Below are 21,378 nucleotides of genomic sequence, written 5' to 3'. Positions count from 1 at the left end.
GTGATATCGAACAAACACAGTGTTTTTTTCTTCTTGTGCCTACAATGTAAATAACAACTTTTGTGCTCGAGATACGTTTTTTCTCTGATGTCTAGTTTAAGCAATTGTTTTGATTTCCCGCAATATGATGACGTAGTACGCATTTCATCAAATTGAAGTTATTAATAAAGCAATCAACATAAAAGTAATAATCAGACCCAGTTACATGTACTAAGATAGATAATACTTTGTGTATTTAAATGTCTCTTTTCTTTTTCGACTGGCGGTACCGTTTTATCCTCCACCTAAAATACATTCATTTGCAGTCATTTACGCCTGTTTCAAGAAAGACTGTTCTTGTTTTCATGTACGACAGTACATTGCATAACATTGCCTGGAACGGAACATTATTGATACATCAAAATGACATTGTCGTACAATATAATTACTAGCATGACATATTACTAAATTAGCCCTCATTGCAAATGGCATGCATATTACTTTTTAAAGCATGAGATGGATAGTGAGGGAAAAAGAATTGTACGGTTTCATGAAGATGAAGATATCAGTGAATAAAGGAGTAGGTACGTTAAGACTCGAATATGGCCTCAAAATTAATTCTCCAGTAAAGAACAACATAGTTTGCCATATAACAGCTGAATACATTTGCTAACACATTACATTTCGAAAATATCCCGCATGTGCCAATTATGTTCACTATGACGTCATCAACATGCAGTTTCCCGCCATTTTTCACAAAAATCCTTGAAAAATCATATTTTTTGAGTGGTTTTCTCTTAAAATGAATGTGGCCGCCTTCGTGGAGCAGAAAGAGATTTTCACACGTTGTGTATCGTGTATTTACGCATATCCATGCAAAATGTAAAGTTGCTCCAAGGTGGCGGCCAAATCCATTTCAAGCCTTTTCTAACCTAAAGATGATGAATTTCTAGCAAAACTTGGCGAGAAGAGGAAAAATCATCAATTTGATGACGTCATAGGTGGGACACATCGTGTACATGGTTATAAAAAAATATGTTTTGATGAATGGCAAGTATGAGAGTATTTATTGATATGAAATCGATGGGGATCAGAGTTTTTTTTTTTCGGCCTGAAAAATTAAGGCCAAATACTGGTCCTATCATATCTACTCCTTTAACCACGCTTAAGATGATGTTGAGATATGGTTATGTTGCTTTCTATTTTCTCTCGCGTTTTATGTATTTCTGGATTGTTAGGATGCTGAGTAAATCACTTTTCCCACAAGTCGTCTGCCTCTGAGTTATTCGGGACTAGTGTTCTAAGTTTCCGGTTATCTTAAGTACTTCACCTCTAGGTAAGTTCGAGCTTGCATTAGGGATATTGTTACCATTGGTCGGTGGTTTGTTTTTTGTTTTTTTTTTTTTTGGTGGGGGGGGTCCTAGAAACTCAGGTCTTTTAAAAGTGATGCCGTTTAAAGACTATGCAGTTCAAACATGTAAAAGGCATTGAAATAAAAAAAAAAAAATTTCACAGAAAGGTGCTATCATTTATCGTTTGAATAGCATTTTGAAAAAAGCAATAGCCACTGTTTACAGAATACACTACAGTTATGTTGTGTAATGTAACTGTATTTGTATTTAAACCATACTAACTACCGATCGTCATAGGCTTATTAAAATGTGTACACAGGTGCATTGTGCACAGTTATAGCACACTGTCTGCCGACGGTATATACCTACGTTCGTCCGCCATTTTCTTACCCGCTTCTACTTGTTCCTACCCGAACAACTGATGAGCCCATTTTCCAAAGGAAAAATGCGCCGGAAGGTGGAGACCAGATTCGGTTAGTATGACTGTAGCTATGTTAACATGTATTTTTTTTAAACACAAATCGAACAACTTATTGATATGTAAGTGTATTATCACAAAACCATCTTTTACTAACATTCTTATATAATCCCCGTAAAATGGTTAAATTTTGTATTTACCTCCTCAATAAATTTCTACGGTATATTTTACTTGTCAATATATATGATACACACTTTGTATTAGATCAGCCTTCCTGTGGAAACAATATCTACTTCTTTATCATAACGCTTTATGTTAAAAATCTTTCAAATCACATTTATTGTTATCGTAAACATAAATATCATGCATAACGGATTTGAAAAGTAACAAAAACTTGTTATTAACATATCCATATATCGCTTAGAAAGCATACATAAAACTTTCCCTAAAATGGTGGTTCAAATTATCAAAGTTGGTCTCTTGCCAAAAGACTAATTCAAGTGTTTGACAGTTCTATCCGGGTAGCGCGTGTTCTAATTATTACTCCTTGTAGGTTTATATATAATCTTACGTCAGACAAGGAACTAAAATGATAACATACAATATATATATAATATTTATCTACATGTTTGCTTTGGGTTTTATCGCGCAAAACATCGCCGATAACACTAATACCTTTTCTCGGCCAATCTAAATACTGTAAACACACTTATTGTAGCGATAGTTTTATTTTAGCGGTATTTCTATTTTAGCGGTAGTTCTTTTTAGCGATAGTTCTATTTTAGCGCTTTCGCGATGGAATTGGTGCGCTAATTCATGTACAGCGCTAAATTGTGTTTTAGATTATTTCTGGTATTGAACCACCTAATTGTGCTAATTGATATCCGCGCCAATAAATCAATAATTTACAGTTTTTCACATAAATATAAATATTTGCATATCGATAGGTATGTAAAAGTATGAATCATCAGTCATAGTGATTTGTTTAATATTCATTGACAGAATCGGAAAGTGAAATCAGTGACAGAAAAAAAGACCTACGAAAATTAAAAAAGTATAACGGAACATAGTATTGTATTTACGCTACTTTTGTTTAACCCGTAATACCTGTGATGCAACATTGCAAAAATTTGTGAGGTTAAAATCCAAAAGGAAAGGAGGATAGATGATAACGATTTTAATCAGTCAGAGTGAAAGTCTTCTGACGTCATACAGAATAGAAGTGGTATATATATACACCCAATCGAAATATAAAAAATAAAACTCAACTACCTTCCTCTAGTTCTTTCGCCATTTCTTGATGGCTCTTCAGGAATATAAATGTTTTCTATTTTCTCAATTTTTCAAGGAACAAAATTAAACATGTCAAGGACATAGTGCCATGATTTTTTAAGGGACGCAATTAATTATTTTTAACATTATAATCTTGAATTAAAATAAGAAGCTCAAACTTCTCAATGGTGGCAATGGTGTTAAGTAAGTAATTTTTGTAGGCTAAGGAAAAATACTAATTCATCTTCTCCTGCTTTTGATAGAGGAAAAATACTTTTCGTCGGCGATGGAGCATCTTTAAACATGTTTGATTTTATATCCCAGGAGTCATTGAAGTGGTCCTGATCCTATTGACGGTGATCGGTTGTCAAGGCAAAGCCATGAAACAGGATGGACTATTTTGTGATCCGAAGAACCACAAGTACTACAACTACCAGATCCACAACTGTATAGAGTGTGACAGATGTTTGGACGGCATGGAGCCAGATCTAAATGTACGGTATCAATCCCACTACGCAAAACACATTACACTAAGTTCTTCACACTTAAAACGAGAATAGAACCTTACAGAACAAACGAGAGTAAAGCTCGGTAACAGAAGTTTTACCATGAATGTTTTTGACTGAATATCGATGGAAAAAAAACAGATCGCAATTTCGATGATCACATTCTTCTCCTTATAACAATATTCTTTATAAACTGCATTTTGAGTTCCAACCATGATTCTAATGCTAATCGCGTTAGTAGATTTGTTAAGGTGTTCCGATCTATTATCACTCGTCTTCCACTCTTCGGTTGCAAACTCACGTTAGACAGCAACATGGTACTGATCGTAGGTTGATACTGTTTCTCCTGGAACTCCGGCTTCCCTTCTCATAACAAACTTAGCACGTCGATGAATATCATGTTCTGGGTATTGATAGGACGCTAAACTAAGTATACCAAGCATACATAAAACTAACTATGACTTAATTGACGGCTTTCAATTATTCTTACAGGGAGCAGATTTAGGTATGGGTCTCCATGGTGCGACCAAATGTTCCGGATGTCGAGACTGTCGACACGGTACTTTCAATCCTGATGGCGGCAAGTACTGGTACTGCATATCCTGCACCACGTGCACAGATCTAGGCATGCACGAGGTGCAGGCATGTTCACCAACACAGGATACGGAATGTAATCACACAATCCAGAGTGATACGATAGCAAGGTAATTTAGTAATGTCGGATGGATTTCGGATGCAATTTACAAGTTAAATTCCCTTTTGTTAATGAACTAAATTAGTTACATAAAACACATGTTTAATTTTCATTAACATTTTTATTTTACGATTTTGCCAGGCCTACATCAAAGGCTCATTTTGACGAATACGTTGCAGAAAGTCAAGACTTTGAAGGTAAGAGCTACTTAAATAAAATAATGTAGTGATATGTCTTATTTTGCTTTTTTTCCAATTTCATTTTTACATCCCTTCCCCCTCCCCATAAAAACCTCTTTGCTATAAACTCCTTAACATCAATATTTAACTTACCATTTGATGTGCTACTTTAGAATGAATGGGATGGTTTAATTTGTGAATATAAAATATATTTCCTAGAGGATAAAGGCACTTATATTACCAATTCTCACCATTTCTTGGTCTCAAAGTCAATGAAAGCTTCTTAACAATATAAAACGCTGTATTTTAAATGATCAATTTTCAATCTGAAAATGTTATCTTAAACTAGCTTTGCACTTGTAAAGAAGATGATAGCCGTTTCTATATATTTAATTTTTCAGTCGCTGAAATATACTTGTACCAACAAAGAATCATCGATATACTAGCTGCAATAGTAGTTACAGGAGTCGTAATGATATTTTTGTTTATCCTGCATAAACAGAAAATCAGAATGGGGACACTTCGTCATTTCTTAGGTAATATATAAATACAAATGTATGAACACGTGCGTAACATTATCAGACTGTTGCTAAAATGTACAGTACCCTGTATGTTTCTAGGTAATGATATTTTTGTTTATCCTGCATAAACAGAAAATCAGAAGGGGGGACACTTCGGCATTTCTTGGGTAATATATAAATACAAATGTATGAACACGTACATAACACCATCAGACTGTTGCTATAATGTACAGTACCCTGTATGTTTCTAGGAATCATATATGTTAAACAGTATATTCTTTTTATTTTCTATTGGACAAATGATTCGGATAATTATCGCTGCCGTGGGCAAAATAATATGATTGGGTAATTTTTTTACACGGTATATCCTAGAAATCTCAGATGGGTAACGTTGATGAAGTAGATAAGTGTTTTTGGCTGGCGATGTGGTAATGACGTAATCAAGTGTGTGTTGATTATTTAGTGTTAACAGTCACTATCACGGGTACCACTCATGATAAATTCATATCATGTGGTATTATTTTTATCACCTGTTTTATTTATCATATGATTATTATTTCTTTTAACATAAAAAACTATTTTATCATTCACAATATTTTAAACTTGTATTGAAACACTGGATCCAATTTTAAAACTAAAAGTTTAACAATTGTTTCCTTATGATCCTAAAGATGGGCCCGAAATGACCTTGGCTGTCGATGGACCGTTATACTTAAACAAAGAAATACTCAAACAAGCAAAGGGTAGCGCTCCATTCGTACAGTAAACGGAGTCAGGTGGTACATACGACCTGTGTTTTTTTCTTTGTACTCCGGTTTTTACATACATCAAGGGTCATTACGCCGTACTACCCAGGAAACAAGCGTGGTTAACATGTTTTTATATATTTTTTTTTTCTCTATCGTGAAATTGGTTTAATCTTCAGATATACAGATGTACTGATATTTATTCAGCATACTTTATACAATTAACTGGGTTTCCTATGATTTTTGCTCTTTTGTAATCAACTAATCATCCATTGACAGGAAAGCCAGAACATCCAGGAGATCAGGAAAAAATTCCCTTAAACAAAACTGAGACGCAAATAACAGAAGAACAAAAATGGCAACACTTGGACAACGGTACGCTGCTTTCTTAAGCACTCTTGTGTGTATGTGATTGGGTCAGAGGTTTTTTTTATTTTGAAATGACGAACAGAACGAGCCAAGTCACGCTACGTTAATTCACACAGTTTGCAAACAAGTTTTATTCATACACCGATAAAATTAAAAAATAGTGACGCCAATGCTTAAATGAAGAAGTCGATTGATGACAGTACTACAAACGCCGCAATATCGCATTACCACCTTAGTCCTTTAGACCAGTTGAGCTTAAGTCTTTTTAATAATATTTCAAAATGGTCGTAGCACGAAACAGGCAAAAGTTGCATCAAGGTACCATGTGATCAAGTTCTTGTTGCGTTTTATCGTTTCAGAAAGACCATGCGACGCAGGTGTTCGATATCTGTCCATCCTACTAAAGGATAATGAAAGCTACCTAAGGTTTGCAAGACATATGGGAATTACGGACATCCAAGTGAAAAGTATTGAAGATGAAGACAAGCTAAGGGATTTCGATACTGGGTATTTATCCCTTAAATACACAGAGGAAGTGCTTAAGCACAAAGAAGAACTCTCTTACCATGTCATCTATGACGCCCTCGAACATCTGCACCTAAATGAAGTACTTGTGAAGCTGCAGAAGGAACGAAGACGTCAGTTTGACAAACAGGAAACTAACTGGCATTTTAATCGCAAAGATACATGGTAATATATGTTTAGCTTTTAAACTTAAACTTAAAATAAAAAATATCAAGTTGATTAAGAAATAATGATATATAATTCAAAGTTGTTTAATTAGTTAATTATTTTAAGAGAACACTCGCTGCTTGGATTTGGTATTCTTTTACTTACGGCTTATGTAATCATGCTTTGTCATTGTCAATGCGCTGGTGAAGATAGATAATTCTTCAGAGTTCAAGATACTGTCGAGCCACTTAACGTAACTCTCCTATCAATGCTATTCTTTGTTGTGTGTACAGCTGGAATCGATATGAAATAAATTGTAAATAAACCACTGATTCAAAATTGTTATAAAAATATTTGCAATGCATAATGTGCAAATACGTATAGTAACTAAGAATTGTTCATATTTGTACTATTTGCAGGAATTGTGCTTTTTCTAGCACAGTAAATGCAATGATGTTATTTAGAAGTCAAGGGTATGCGGGGTCATCGAAAGGCAATGCATGATCATTGGCCTTCTTGTCGCCTAAATCCTTCTTACTATGAATTCCGAGAAATGGTTTGCAAAACTTGCTGAGTATGAAATTACTCATAACGATCTTAGCTTGTGTGCAATAGTTATCACCTGTATATAGTGTAAATAAAGTGATTGATAATCTGTACAGTGAACCCTAGATAATCCGGACACCTTCTTTCAAGTCTGAATCCGTCAAGATTACGAGTTTTCCGGACTGTCGAATTTTATGTTTTTAGTCAATGTGTTAAGTTACGGTAATCCGGTCACTGACATTTCCGTCCGATCTGCGAGTTTTCCAGATTATCGGCGTCCAGATTATTGGGGGTTCTCTTTATAAAGTGTAAATGAAGAAATTATTTGTGTGTATATTATGAGTTCTTAAATTTTACCGCTATTAAAATTGATGTGCAAATGCATTATTTTTACAATGAAATGGTCAGTATAGTAATATAAAAAAAAAATAATGATAAGATTTTATTTCTTTTAATATTCATTCACCACGAAAGGAAATATTTATTGCGTTGACTTCTTATTTTGTTTTTGATTCAAACTAAAATTGAATCAATGTTGTGATTTTTTTGTCAAATGTTAAAGATGCTCCACCGCCGACAGAGCATAAAATATATATTCATCATTTGAACAATAATTGGTGTTTAATCGTATATTTATGTCTAATTAACACACAAAAATAACATAAACTAATTTATTTGCCTTTGGTGCATGCGCAATTATTACTTCATTCCATATAGGATATAGTGCCACAAATTTTTTTCGGGATGCAATTAATTATTTTTTTTTATATTTTTAACTTGAAGTAAAATTGGAAGCTCAAACTTTTCATTGGTGTAAATTAAGTAAGTTTTGTAACTGAAGAAAAATACTAAATCGTCTGCTCCTGTTTTTGGTAGTGAAAAATACCATTTGTCAGCAGTGGAGGATCTTTAATTCAAGGTAATTGTTTTCCTTTCGTTATTTCGACTCGAAAGGAAAACATCTTTGCTTTCTGTATTTCTATATTTGTCTTTTGTTGACAAAAAGGACATGTTTTCATCGTTTTACCTTTCATTCTCTCGACTCGAAAAGATAATATGATTCAAACAAATTCTATTTTATAACATGTGTTAATGGATTTCCGTTCTTTATTTCGACATGAAAGGGAATCATCTTTAACTTTTGTCCTTGACGTTTTTAATCAAATGGGGTTATTTTATGATGACATAAAAGGACATCTTGAATGTAATTATTTTCCTTTCGTTATTTTGAATGATAAGAAATTGTGAAAATAAACTGTTTCAAAATAATTACAAGGCTTTTAGCCAACTCTATTTTCTGGTTCTGTGTGATCAATTTGACTTTGTTTAATATTTGTGTTAAAACGAAATGCTGTTGTTATATTTGATAATATTATTTAGTTATGTATGTTATGCTACGTTTGTAGCCAAATAAGGTTTATAATGTAATGGATTACCAACGGTCTACCTGCTGGTTGGGACCTTTAAATTATCACATTCAACTATGCAAATCAATACATTGTTTATCTTCGTCACTTTATATATAACGTTACACATTATTCAAGTGTTAATAAATTCCCGAATAATGGTAATGATGTTGAGTTGCTCATTTGATAACCCAGTAATCATACATTCTCATACTTGCAATTAAGCAAGAAAAGTGAGATGAAATGGATCACTGCCCGTTAAAATTGGGTGCGTCCGATCTGGACCACAATACAGGAAACTATTGCAAAATGATTTCGCACGACGTTATTTCGTCCTTTTCAAGCTTCAATTTCGTTTAACAAACCTAACAAGTAAAATGCTGTATTTGTAGTTAGAATTTTTCGCGACGATTAAAGTTTGCGATTTCTAATCAATCGCACGCGAAAAGGGTTTGTTTGCAGTATTGTTATTTGTTGTTGTTTGTTTACATCAAGGACATTTCCGAACACTTTTAAAAAATAGCTTACTAAGTTGTGATATTTGAAACCGTGTGGAATCGATGGCATATATTTCCATCACTATTTCAACGTATGCTATATAAAATTGCAAAATAGAAATCATGTTAAAATGTCAAATTGATTGCAGAATTTTCATTTTGAATGTACTATTCAGTGTTTGAATATGATATACAAATGATAACACGTAATGTAAGGTAATACACAAGTGTCTACACATCTACGTTCTGGAAACATCCAGGATTTTGAGGTAAACAACAAGGGTGTCCCTGTCAAGGTCACCTGCCGTATGTGTGCGGTAAAGGTGTTGCAGATAAAGGAAAACTTTTGTATATAAGAAAGAAAGCGTTTTTTTATATATCCGTTTGGTTTCGTATATAAATATATTAATAAAAAACGTATAGAAATATATGGAAATATAAGAACATCGATACATGACCAGATCAAAATTGTACAGGGCTGATGAAATCCATCAATAGTCAGATTGGAAGAAAACACCCTCCTCCCTCAAGAAATCAAGTAGTTAATGCTGTTCTATAATTGTGCTATAATAACGAATAGCGTACAACTCCTGTCGTTTTTGCGACGTATACTGAAAACGAAACACGTATCATAATACTTTGACGGCAGTCAGACAAACAATCCCGATATTTTGAGGAGCATCGATTACTATGGTGGCCTGAACTCTATAACCTTTATTCACTTAATTTGCATACAGCGCTGTATATACACATATCTGTCTAGACACCCCTCTTGTATATTCGGGTACGTCGTACCGAGAGGAAGGCTAACCATATAATTATACTCATTTTGTGTCCGACAAAGTCTCATTCAGCACAGAACCAAAAATTGAATGTTACTGTATTTTGATCCGTATCTCAAGGGGAAATCACGACTGAAGGCGGTGGAATGCAGTTTCCATCATGTAAGTACATGTACGACCTATCTACCAAATATGACATACATAAATGTTATTTATTTGTGGTTGTATCAGTTGTTTACTAGATAATATTATTACACACTCCGACAATAAGTGATAGAAAGCAATATCTATGAGTATGTAGACAAGGTTTCAGAACAGTTCCATGACAAACGTGTACTTTAATATATGTTCATATTTAAGTCAATTATAAAGTGTCATTATTATTTTACTTTGCGGCTTCGGCCAGAATGGGGAATACCCTCTTGAGTATATGATGTTATGATTTATTAATTCGGATAGAAATTTGCGCTTTTCGATGTTTCAATACCGAAAATACTATTTTATAAATTTCGTCCTGGTCAACAATTTGCGCTTCGGTGACCTGGTCGTTTTAACATACACTGATTCGGAAAGGAGAACACACATGATTTCTAGAAAGATCTCCATTGCGTCATGCCGCGTCATGTGACCAGCGGTGCAGGTATGCACACTGACTTGTTGTATGTTCACATGTGCATGACCATTAGCTAGACCATCAACAATTTTGCTGATACAATTGTCGACTCCAAACTGAATGTTTATATCTATTTTTATCCTTATTTGGGAGGGAAGGCTCGGCGTAAATGGGAATGTACTTTTCTAAGTTGATATTTATATTGAACAAAATGTAATACGGGGAATGAAACTGTATCTTAATAAAGTGTGCGATTTTATACGTGTTTCTTTTTTACTGTACCAGATAACCATTTAGATGGCACAGTGTATATAGCAATATCTTGCAAAAGTGTACATTTGCCTATAAAATAAGTTAGATGAGCTGATGCAAAGTATTTGTAAACACAAAATAGCTTTATCGTAAACAATCTTTGTTTATTTGTTTCGATAAAATGGCAGTCGACCGATCCGAGTCCATGATCCGGGGTTTTCCAGTCTCTCCCGGTAGGGGATTCCCCATGTGCAGCCTACCGTAACGGGCCGTCGATAGTGAACTCTACATCCTATATAATACACATCATACAAAATAAATAAGATGGCTTACAGAATTATATGTTACATGTATGTAAATACCCCATATAACATACAAATATAGATAAATATAATATTAACCTTAAATCTAACAATGCAAGTTAAAACGTATTTAATTGATTTATTACACTTGTATTTCAAGAATTGTTTACCAGACATTGCCAAGGTGACGATTTTGAAAAATAGTTTTTCAATACAATTTTTTATCTCAAATGCAAGCTTTTTAACTAGCATTGTCAGCTTTAGATACCAAAACTACAAAGAAATTTCTTATATTATATTCATACATGTTATATAAAATTCGTTTCCCTGACATTTTATGTATCCTGCTTAAATTCAATGGGAGCACGTCACGCAAATTCTTTTTGATTTTAATGCAAACAGCAAAAGGAATTTGCATCCGAATTGTGACAATTACTTTAATTTGCTTCTTCTTCAAGGTGTACCAAAATTGTATGATGCATCACTTCCTAGATGTACTTGAACAAGTTTATTAAAAAAGTGTGTATGTATCATTGAAATAAAAAAATATTATCCTCCATAGAATTCTCTTACATTTTCTGATTGACGATGCTATAAGTATCAATATGAACATTCGATGCAACTTCAGTGATGTAATAATGAATATGTTTGAAAATAGATAGTCTAATACTGTTTCCTTAAGTATTTATTAATTGCAAACATATTAACAGTATTAAAAAATATACCTTAAACAGTTTTATCCTTAGATGACAACTTTACCGGTTTCAAATCTTTCTTAAATTTCCATTACCTTTTGTTACAGCCCATATAATTGCAAAATATTTTTGGTGTACAAGAATCAGTGAAAATTTGATATTGCTAAAATAGGCCTCCAAATCTAGTCATTTTTTGGTTTCAAGATCCTGTAAAAAAAATGTTGTAAATTTTTAAGCTACATATGTTCTATCAAGTTTTTTACGGGTTCTCTGTCACAGTACTACAAAATAGCACATGGGTTTTGTTAAATTGGTTCGTGGGCAAATTCAAAGGTAGCTGTAACAGGTCATTTCAGCAAACTATGTGAAAACAATGCAAAAAACACACACGTTTAATAATCTTTGATTACATAAGTTTGTTTCTTATTTTCTGACTTTTGACCCATTACAAAGAATGGCACCCCGCATAATGAACATACATCCATTGAATCTCAAATCATGACGTTTCTCTATTCAAACATTTGTTATCTTCAAAAATACCATGCTACCTGAACAAGTGCGTGTTTTTATTACATAAGTGACAATTTAGTATACTATATATATCATGTTCATTCCTATATCGTCCCTGCGATAATTGTACAGCCGATGTATGTATATTACGTAATTCAACTATGTCAGTATGTACTGGTTCAAACTGGTTCAACCCGAATACTCACTTACACGCATTCTCAAAATATATTCATGCCTAAACTAACTAAAAGTAGATAGGTGTTTTGGATTAGAATGCATGTACTTTCTATTCCATAAAGACGCTAAGAATCGGAATGATAATGCATTTTATCTGTAACATGATACTTTCATTCATTCAGACCAAATACCGATATTTTGTATGGTGTAAAATCTACATATGTGTATACTTGTTCTATATGTAAAATGCAGATCACATGTACACCTTCCGTAACGGAAATAAAGAAAACACCGCTTATACATTGTTTTCATATTATCAAGTATTTAAGTAAAGCCAGTTAAATATCAACCTCTACGTTAAAAATAGTCACTCATAGCTTTGCAGTAATAATCGAATGTTATATCTGTTTTGATTTGTAAATCACGTAATTTCTTTTTCTTATCTTTAAATTTTATTTCAATTTTTAAAATCTTACCTTCGAAATTGTGAAGGAAAAATATTATTATTTCAAAGTCAGCCCTTAATTTTACTTATAAATGGTAACGGTAACTTCTTTACAACCTCTGTTACAACAATGTATCAATTTCTTCCGGACGTTGGTGTCATTTTCTTTTTACTAATTTATTTCGCCAGTTTTGTTTGGTATCTGATGACACATAATTCACCTTTCAGATATTAGAAATGTAGTCGTGACAGCGGCTATGGTCATCTTCTCTCTGAATGGATTTGATACCAGACCGATTCGATTAGTGACAATTAAATGCGATCAGGAAAACCATGAATATTACAATGAGCAATTCAAAACATGTGGGAAATGCGACCGATGTTGGCAAGGACAAGAAGTTGAACTAGAGGTAAAACTTTCTCGAATTCCTTTTTTTTTTTTTTTTTTTTTTTTGGCCACTTTTTAAAATTTTTCAACATTTATCATCCTACTTGATTTTGAAACATTTCTCTGAACAGACAGTACGACTGCATTTTTCCATCGTCGCAACGTTGGATAAGGAAACTGCAGTTACCCTAATCTGGTTCCAAATGTGAAAGCTGGTGGATAATGTTGTACTAATGTTTTCTTTTTTCTTTATGCTTTTTATCTGTGTTTTTAAGTTTATTTTCAACACTAAGAGTTATATTATTAAATATTTTAACAATTTGTATTATTTTTACACACGTATTTCATCTTCAAACCTACGTTGAAATTCTTTTAGTCAAAGAATTATATATCAACTCGTTTATTTCTTTTATTTTTTTTTTATTTTTTCGGTACACTATTTATGTTTTATCATTAATTCTCTTTTTATTAAAGAGTAAGTCTTTCCTGCTTTTTAACAGTTTTATTGCTTTATGTTCTGAAGGGGGCGGATTTGGGTATGAGTATCCGTGGTGCCACTAAATGCCCCAACTGTCGAGACTGTGGACACGGGACCTACAACCCGAACGGTGATGTCTACTGGTACTGTATACCATGTACTGTGTGTGAGAAACTGGGCCAGTATGAGGTTCAGGCATGTTCACCAATACAGGATGCCAAATGTAATAAAACAGCTCCGACACTTCATCAAAGGTACATCAGTTCAGAAACGTTCAGTCACTTATTTTTAGCGAATTATAGATTTGGGGGTTTTCATTCATAACGGAGTACAACAAAAGCATTTCGTTAAAAAATAATATATGTTAGTTATACACAGGCAGTATTTCTTGAATTTCACGTGAAAGTTCCTTCATGTGAAATTAATATTTCATGTGAATTTCATGTGGAAAAAATTACGTAAATTTCATGTGAAGAAATATTGCCTGTGTAGAGTAAAGGTGATTTACAATTGTCCTAGAAAAACCCGAAAATATCATTCTGCCAAATTAGCTACCAATAATATTGATTTTGAAAATATTTTATATGTAACTGACAATTTATCAATGTAAGTCTTATTTCTTCGTGATAGTCTAGTAAATTAATCGACTGCTATGTAATGTCTTTTTGCATTGGGTTGACAGGTCCGTACCGAAGATACCCGGTTTCCAGGAATATGTAAACGAAGGCCCAAAACATAATGGTAAGTCATATTCGTTCTTTTAAGTTGTTTTAATATTTCTTGTTTTCACAAACAAGTTTCATTTTCGTGTTCTAACGTGAAATTCAAAACACACTGATAAGTAGTTTGCATTTGTATTTTTAGATCAATTGAAAACTTCACAACAACCAGATCATTCTTTTCATTATTGAATTAATTTGAAATTTTGAAATAAGCCATATAATTGGTATGTGGACTTTGGTTAACTAACGAAATTAATTCTTTGGTAATGTTTTACAATACCGAAATCTTGATTTACGATAAACATGATGTCAGGTAATCAAATAATACAAGCATCAGTTTGTTTATAATGTCAAATTTAATTTATAAATGCATAAATTTCATTCATTTACTAAGGTGAGGGCTCCAACCTGCAAAGCATAAAGGATGCACTGTACGTAGTCATAGGAATTTTAGTATTGGCATTGATAGGATTTACAATCTGCATCAAAAAACGAAGAACTTGCCAGGGTGATAGAGGTAAGATCCCTTTTGACCTCTGGGATGCGGGTTCGAATCCAATCTGGGACAGTTGCCAGGTAGTGACTGCTAGTCGGTGGTTTGTTCTCCGGGTATTCCGATTTTCCTCAGCAACAAACCTGGCACGTCCTTACATGACGCTGGCTGTTAATAGGACGTTAAACTAGTAAAACCAAAAAAACCTTTTGATCTTAATAGTTTTATACTAGCTTTTGAATTGATATGTTGGTATTGTTACACAAATACTATCATTCAGTCATGTTAGATTTATATAACAACACAAGATTAGTGTAAACATTTTTATGCGTAATTTAATACAATTGTAACTGTTACATTTCATTATAGTTTGATACTTCAATTTTGCTTATAACAATCATTTTCATTGGCTTAAACAATTATGTTATCATCGCATAACGTACAATTGACGTTCTGATTGGCTGACAAAACAACGCAATGATTTCAAAGAAAAAAAGAGTCCCTCGAGAAATTAGGAATTTCATGGGTTTAGATTCAGTTATTAGGGTTAACTTGAATATAGTTTTAGCTTATGAAGACATAACACAAAAATCAGAGTATACTATCATCATCAACTGCTTTGTGGATTATTTAGTGTTTTAGCTCCAAAACATGATAAATATATTCAGGTTAAGCCTCAAGAAATTGCTTTTTAGATTTGAAATGTCAGAAATATATGCATGCATACATTTACTGGCATATCTCTAGCTTGCATATGGAAACTATTGATGTGTATTCGTGTATAGTCAATGTGTTACCTAATGTTAATTATACAATAGTTTGTAGAAATAAAAAAGAAACGTTGTGAGCTAGTATGTTCACTAATAAATATGAACGAAGTAATTGCTTGTGTTACACAGGAAATCCGACCAGTACCAATCGAGAGGACTTGACGCCATTACCAACTATTCCATCAGGAGACATTGCGCAGCAACAGGCTGAAATATCCGCCGCGGATATCGAAAGCGAATCTGATCCTTCTAGCGATGATTTGAGCAGCCTACAAGATAGTTACCGGGAAAGAAGGCCTTTGATTCCAGGACGACAGCAGTATCCTTCAAGAGAAACTGTGCAGCAACAGAATGAGAGTTCTGGTGATGAGAGCGATCCTGATAGCCCCAGCGACCAGCTCAGTAGTCTCAGAGACATCAATGTGGACAGAAGGCCATCAACAGTAAGGGAGAGAAAGGCATCAGGAGGTACTAATCCGGCCTTCAAACGGCAGATATCTGATCCAATCACGTCGTCAGAAGTTGGGAACACCCGAGAGCAATTGGACAAAAGTAAGCATTACAATAATACAAAATTGTAAGATCGCATTAGTTTAGTCATTTGATTTGATAGTGAATAAGTATTCAAAAGACATTCATATGCTTGTTTCAGTTTTTTGATATATCACTTTGTATTATAGATTAGCCATTATTTCATTACTATAGTCAATAATGAATGGGTTTTTTTTTCTAGTTGTACAAATGCTAAGGTTCTCAATGTATTCTGTAATTTCAGGCCGCCCAACCCAGACATGTCTGCTAGTCTTAGCGAAGCTCCTTGCTCCCAAAGAAAAATACAAGGCTTTTGCAATTTACATGAAACTAGAGAAACATGAATTAGAAAATTTGGAGGAGGAGCTCAGAGAACGCGACCTGAGAGGACAAGATTTGGCGTTTGAATATGTATCAAAATCACTGAACTGCAAACCAAAACTGTGCTACCCATGATATCTACGATGCTTTGAAAAGTCTTGGGCTACGTGATGAACTTACATATCTGAAGGAGAAAAGACGTACTGTGTATACACTATGAGGGATTGTTTTCAGTTTGAACGATTTTTATTTTGGGCAATTACCGCTCTCTAAGACAAAACAAAATCTACCAACTTTGTAAGGTCACCTTAATCAACCGTGTTGCATACATTCTACTTTTCAAAACATTTCCCATATCTGTTCTATAAGTTTGATGATAGTCAAAGTCTTTGTAAAGGAAGTCTACCAAAATGGAAACACAACAAATGTTACCATTAATCAATTCTGTCTGATCTCCGGATCAATTACGGCTTATTTTGTTAATACGCCTATTAAGGCATAATGAATATTATTATGGATAGATCTGCGGATCAATTACGGTTCATTTTGTAAAAATCCCAATAAAGTGAAAGGAATATTACTATTAATAGATATGTGGATCAACTAAGCTTAATTTTGTAAATAGCCCAATTTGGTACAAGGAATATTACTATTAATAGATGTGTGGATTAAATAAACTTCAATTTGTACATAGCCCAATTAGGTACAAGGTATATTACTATTAATAGATATGTGGATCAACTTAGCTTCATTTTGTAAATAGCCCTATTAGGTGAAAGGAATATTACTATTTATATATATGTGGATCAATTTAGCTTCATTTTGTAAATAGCCCAATTAGGTGAAAGGAATATTACTATTAATAGATATGTGGATCAACTTAGCTTCATTTTGTAAATAGCCCTATTAGGTGAAAGGAATATTACTATTATATATATGTGGATCAACTTAGCTTCATTTTGTAAATAGCCCTATTAGGTGAAAGGAATATTACTATTATATATATGTGGATCAACTTAGCTTCATTTTGTAAATAGCCCTATTAGGTGAAAGGAATATTACTATTATATATATGTGGATCAACTTAGCTTCATTTTGTAAATAGCCCAATTAGGTGAAAGGAATATTACTATTATATATATGTGGATCAACTTAGCTTCATTTTGTAAATAGCCCTATTAGGTGAAAGGAATATTACTATTATATATATGTGGATCAACTTAGCTTCATTTTGTAAATAGCCCTATTAGGTGAAAGGAATATTACTATTATATATATGTGGATCAACTTAGCTTCATTTTGTAAATAGCCCTATTAGGTGAAAGGAATATTACTATTAATAGATATGTGGATCAACTTAGCTTCATTTTGTAAATAGCCCAATTAGGTGAAAGGAATATTACTATTTATAGATATGTGGATCACCTAAGCTTCATTTTGTAAATACCACTATTATGTACAATGGATATTACTATTGATAGATATGTTGGACCGTGTTAAGCTATTTTTTTTTAGATATGCCTATACAGATACAAGGAATATTACTATGGATAGATATGTGGACCGTGTTAAGCTAATTTTTGAGATATGCCTATAAAGGTACATGGAATATTACTATGGATAGATATGTTGGACCGCGTTAAGCTAATTTTTGTGATATGCCTATAAAGGTACAAGGAATATTACTATGGATATATATGTCTGACCGCGTTAAGATAATTTTTGTGACATGCCTATAAAGGTACAAGGAATATTACTATGGATATATATGTCTGACCGCGTTAAGATAATTTTTGTGACATGCCTATAAAGGTACAAGGAATATTACTATGGATATATATGTCTGACCGCGTTAAGATAATTTTTGTGACATGCCTATAAAAGTACAAGGAATATTACTATGGATAGATATGTGGATCAACTAAGCTTAATTTTGTAAATAGTCCAATTTGGTACAAGGTATATTACTATTAATAGATGTTTGGATTAAATAAACTTCAATTTGTACATAGCCCAATTAGGTACAAGGAATATTATTATTAATATATTTGTAGACCACCTAAAGTTCATTTTGTAAATACCCCTTTTATGTACAAGGAATATTACTCTTAATAGATATATGGATCAACTAAGCTTTATTTTGTAAATACCCCTATTATGTACAAGGTATATTACTATTAATAGATATATGGATCAATCAAGCTTTATTTTGTAAATACCCCTATTATGTACAAGGAATATTACTCATAATATATATGTGGATCACCTAAGCTTCATTTTGTAAATACCCCTATTATGTACAAGGAATATTACTATTGATAGATATGTTTGACCGCGTTAAGCTAACTTTTGAGATATGTTGGACCGTGTTAAGCTAACTTTTGAGATATGTTGGACCGTGTTAAGCTAACTTTTGAGATATGTTGGACCGTGTTAAGCTAACTTTTGAGATATGTTGGACCGTGTTAAGCTAACTTTTGAGATATGTTGGACCGTGTTAAGCTAACTTTTGAGATATGCCTATAAAGGTACAAGGAATATTACTATGGAAAATAGGTTGGACAGAATTATGAGGATAGAGTGCATGTAGTTGACATATGGTGGAAACCATAACAATTGTCCAGTTAGGACACTGAAATATTGTCGAATTTGTGGTAATACATTCGACGCTACAAAAGTAGCTCATATTGAGAATTATTGCTGAACAAGTTTCTTTGGTATTATTGGTTTTGTTGGAGTAGTGTGCTTTGCTATTGGTGCAGGTAGAGCGTTAGAATTGTACCTGCTGCCCCTATTGCATGATCGTAAATGGCGACTTAATTTAGGATCTTAGTTTTTTACTCTTCTTCCTAACTAATTTGTTTTCTTCCAAACGTCTCCCTTGACACCACCTCACTTTTGGCCTTCTGTTGAGCGCTCGCCCCTGTGCGGTAGGTTCTGGGTTCTGTCCCGAGACACACCAATGTCTATAAAAGTGGTAGTTTCTGCTCCGGTTTAGAGCTCAGCAGTAAGGGAGTGGGACGACTGGTTCGCCCGTTGTCAGTATAATGTGACCGGGTGGGGTGTGTTGCTAGGTGTCTTCGGCGGCATACTTCAGTGATATACACTGTAGCACTACAAAAAGGCAAGAGTTATATTATACAAAAAGACACAACACGAGTATACCTTTGTCTCCCGAAACACACACCCGCACGTCATACACGTAGTTCACTTACATGGATCTGGCTGTACATGGATCTGGCTGTTAATAGGACGTTACTTTGATAAACAAACAAATCCACGTAACGTTGTCTCTGGATTTGATATTACATAAATTATTTTGGAATGATGGTAAGGATGAGGGTGATGATGATGATGATGATGGTGATGGTGGTGATAATGATAATGATGATGATGATGATGATGATGATGATGGAGTGATGGTGGTGATAATGATGATGATGATGGTGGTGGTGGTGGTGGTGATGGTAATTATGGAATGATGGTAAGGATGAGGGTGATGGTAAAGATGATGATGATGATGATGATGATATGAGTAGGATGTTGTGAATGAGTGTAATAGTGATATTTACATGGGGTTAGAAAAATTAACATACTATTCCAGATTAAGATGATGCAGTTTTCAAAGCACGATCTCTACCACGCTAACCTGTCCCCAGACTCAATCTATTTAAGCTGTGGGTACTATTTGTGAGAATGCCTATCACTACTTTTTGAGTGTCATACATATATAGCTGCTCGCACAGATCTAATTGAATCTTTAAAAAAATAAGACTTATATGAACCATTATCTCTTGATTTATTATTGTTTGGAAATGAACGTATGTCTTTGGAAGTAAATTGTGATGTTTTTAGTAAAGTGCATATTTTCATTAGATCCAGCGGAAGATTTTAACATGTTTACTTTATATATGTTTATATAAATAAATATCTGTGTGTTAATGTAAGTTATAGTTTTCTTCTATGTCAATGTATGTTACCAGCTATGCTGTCATCTGTTGGCTATGTAACTTTGTAAGGAGATGGCTTCATAAGTTGTAATAACTTGTGCCAGATCTTTTTTCCCTTTTGATAAATAATATATGTTTAGTCATATATGTCAGTCATATTGAGAGTAAATATGAATGAAAGTATTTAGCTTCATATAGTTATTTGATTTAATGTACGTGGAAAAGAAATAAAAATAATAAATTGACAAAAATGATTTGTATTCAGTTTTGTGAATTCGTCTTTTAAATCTGAAATGTTGCCGGGATCTTGAAGACACCGCCAGAGTGCATTTTCTTTTCAAAGGAGGTGATGTGAAGCAGACAAACACACTTAAGACATGTAAGACAACTTAGGCAGCATTTTGAAAATTACATGGAATTGGGACAATTATTTTTGACAGCTGTTTATTTTGCGAATTAAGTGTCCCCCTTTCTCAACGTACACAGGAAATCGCTTTTCTCTGTTCTAACGTGTAAGTTGTAACAATAGCAAACACTAAATAAAAACACCATCGTTATATATGATTAGCAACTTTGGTAACAAGTCAATAACAGTACACCTAGGTATCGAAAATATTCGACCTCAAGTTAACCTGTTGTTGACATATATAATAAAACTTTGAAAATAGTTTTGTAACTTTTGTTCATATTAAAAAAACTATCTACTTCAGACAGAATTTAATTTGTTTACACTCCAGTTGAGGGGATTCTCGTTTTTGTTGTTCTGTTACCGTATACTACATGAAATAAGCC

At 33.5% G+C, this 21,378-nt stretch overlaps 2 protein-coding genes across 2 annotated transcripts; both read left to right on the top strand.

The window, feature by feature from the left end:
- The first annotated feature begins 4 nt into the window (after positions 1 to 4).
- On the top strand, positions 5 to 20,933 carry LOC138328370 (uncharacterized). Its single transcript, XM_069275150.1, has 8 exons — positions 5 to 1,804; positions 3,346 to 3,515; positions 4,020 to 4,231; positions 4,363 to 4,418; positions 4,802 to 4,936; positions 5,947 to 6,042; positions 6,396 to 6,726; positions 20,852 to 20,933. The coding sequence occupies exons 1-8, from the start codon at positions 1,753 to 1,755 to the stop codon at positions 20,895 to 20,897; spliced, it is 1,098 nt and encodes a 365-aa protein (XP_069131251.1). The 5' UTR covers positions 5 to 1,752; the 3' UTR covers positions 20,898 to 20,933.
- On the top strand, positions 9,888 to 19,859 carry LOC138328369 (uncharacterized). The gene is made up of 7 exons (XM_069275149.1): positions 9,888 to 10,101; positions 13,162 to 13,343; positions 13,845 to 14,053; positions 14,482 to 14,540; positions 14,916 to 15,038; positions 15,914 to 16,336; positions 16,560 to 19,859. The coding sequence occupies exons 1-7, from the start codon at positions 10,086 to 10,088 to the stop codon at positions 16,769 to 16,771; spliced, it is 1,224 nt and encodes a 407-aa protein (XP_069131250.1). The 5' UTR covers positions 9,888 to 10,085; the 3' UTR covers positions 16,772 to 19,859.
- Positions 20,934 to 21,378: the final 445 nt, after the last annotated feature.

Source organism: Argopecten irradians, chromosome 7, assembly GCF_041381155.1.
Source record: "Argopecten irradians isolate NY chromosome 7, Ai_NY, whole genome shotgun sequence".
NCBI lineage: Eukaryota > Metazoa > Mollusca > Bivalvia > Pectinida > Pectinidae > Argopecten > Argopecten irradians.
The sequence above is the reverse complement of the archived record's forward strand: the minus strand, read 5'-3'. Positions and strand labels throughout refer to the sequence as shown.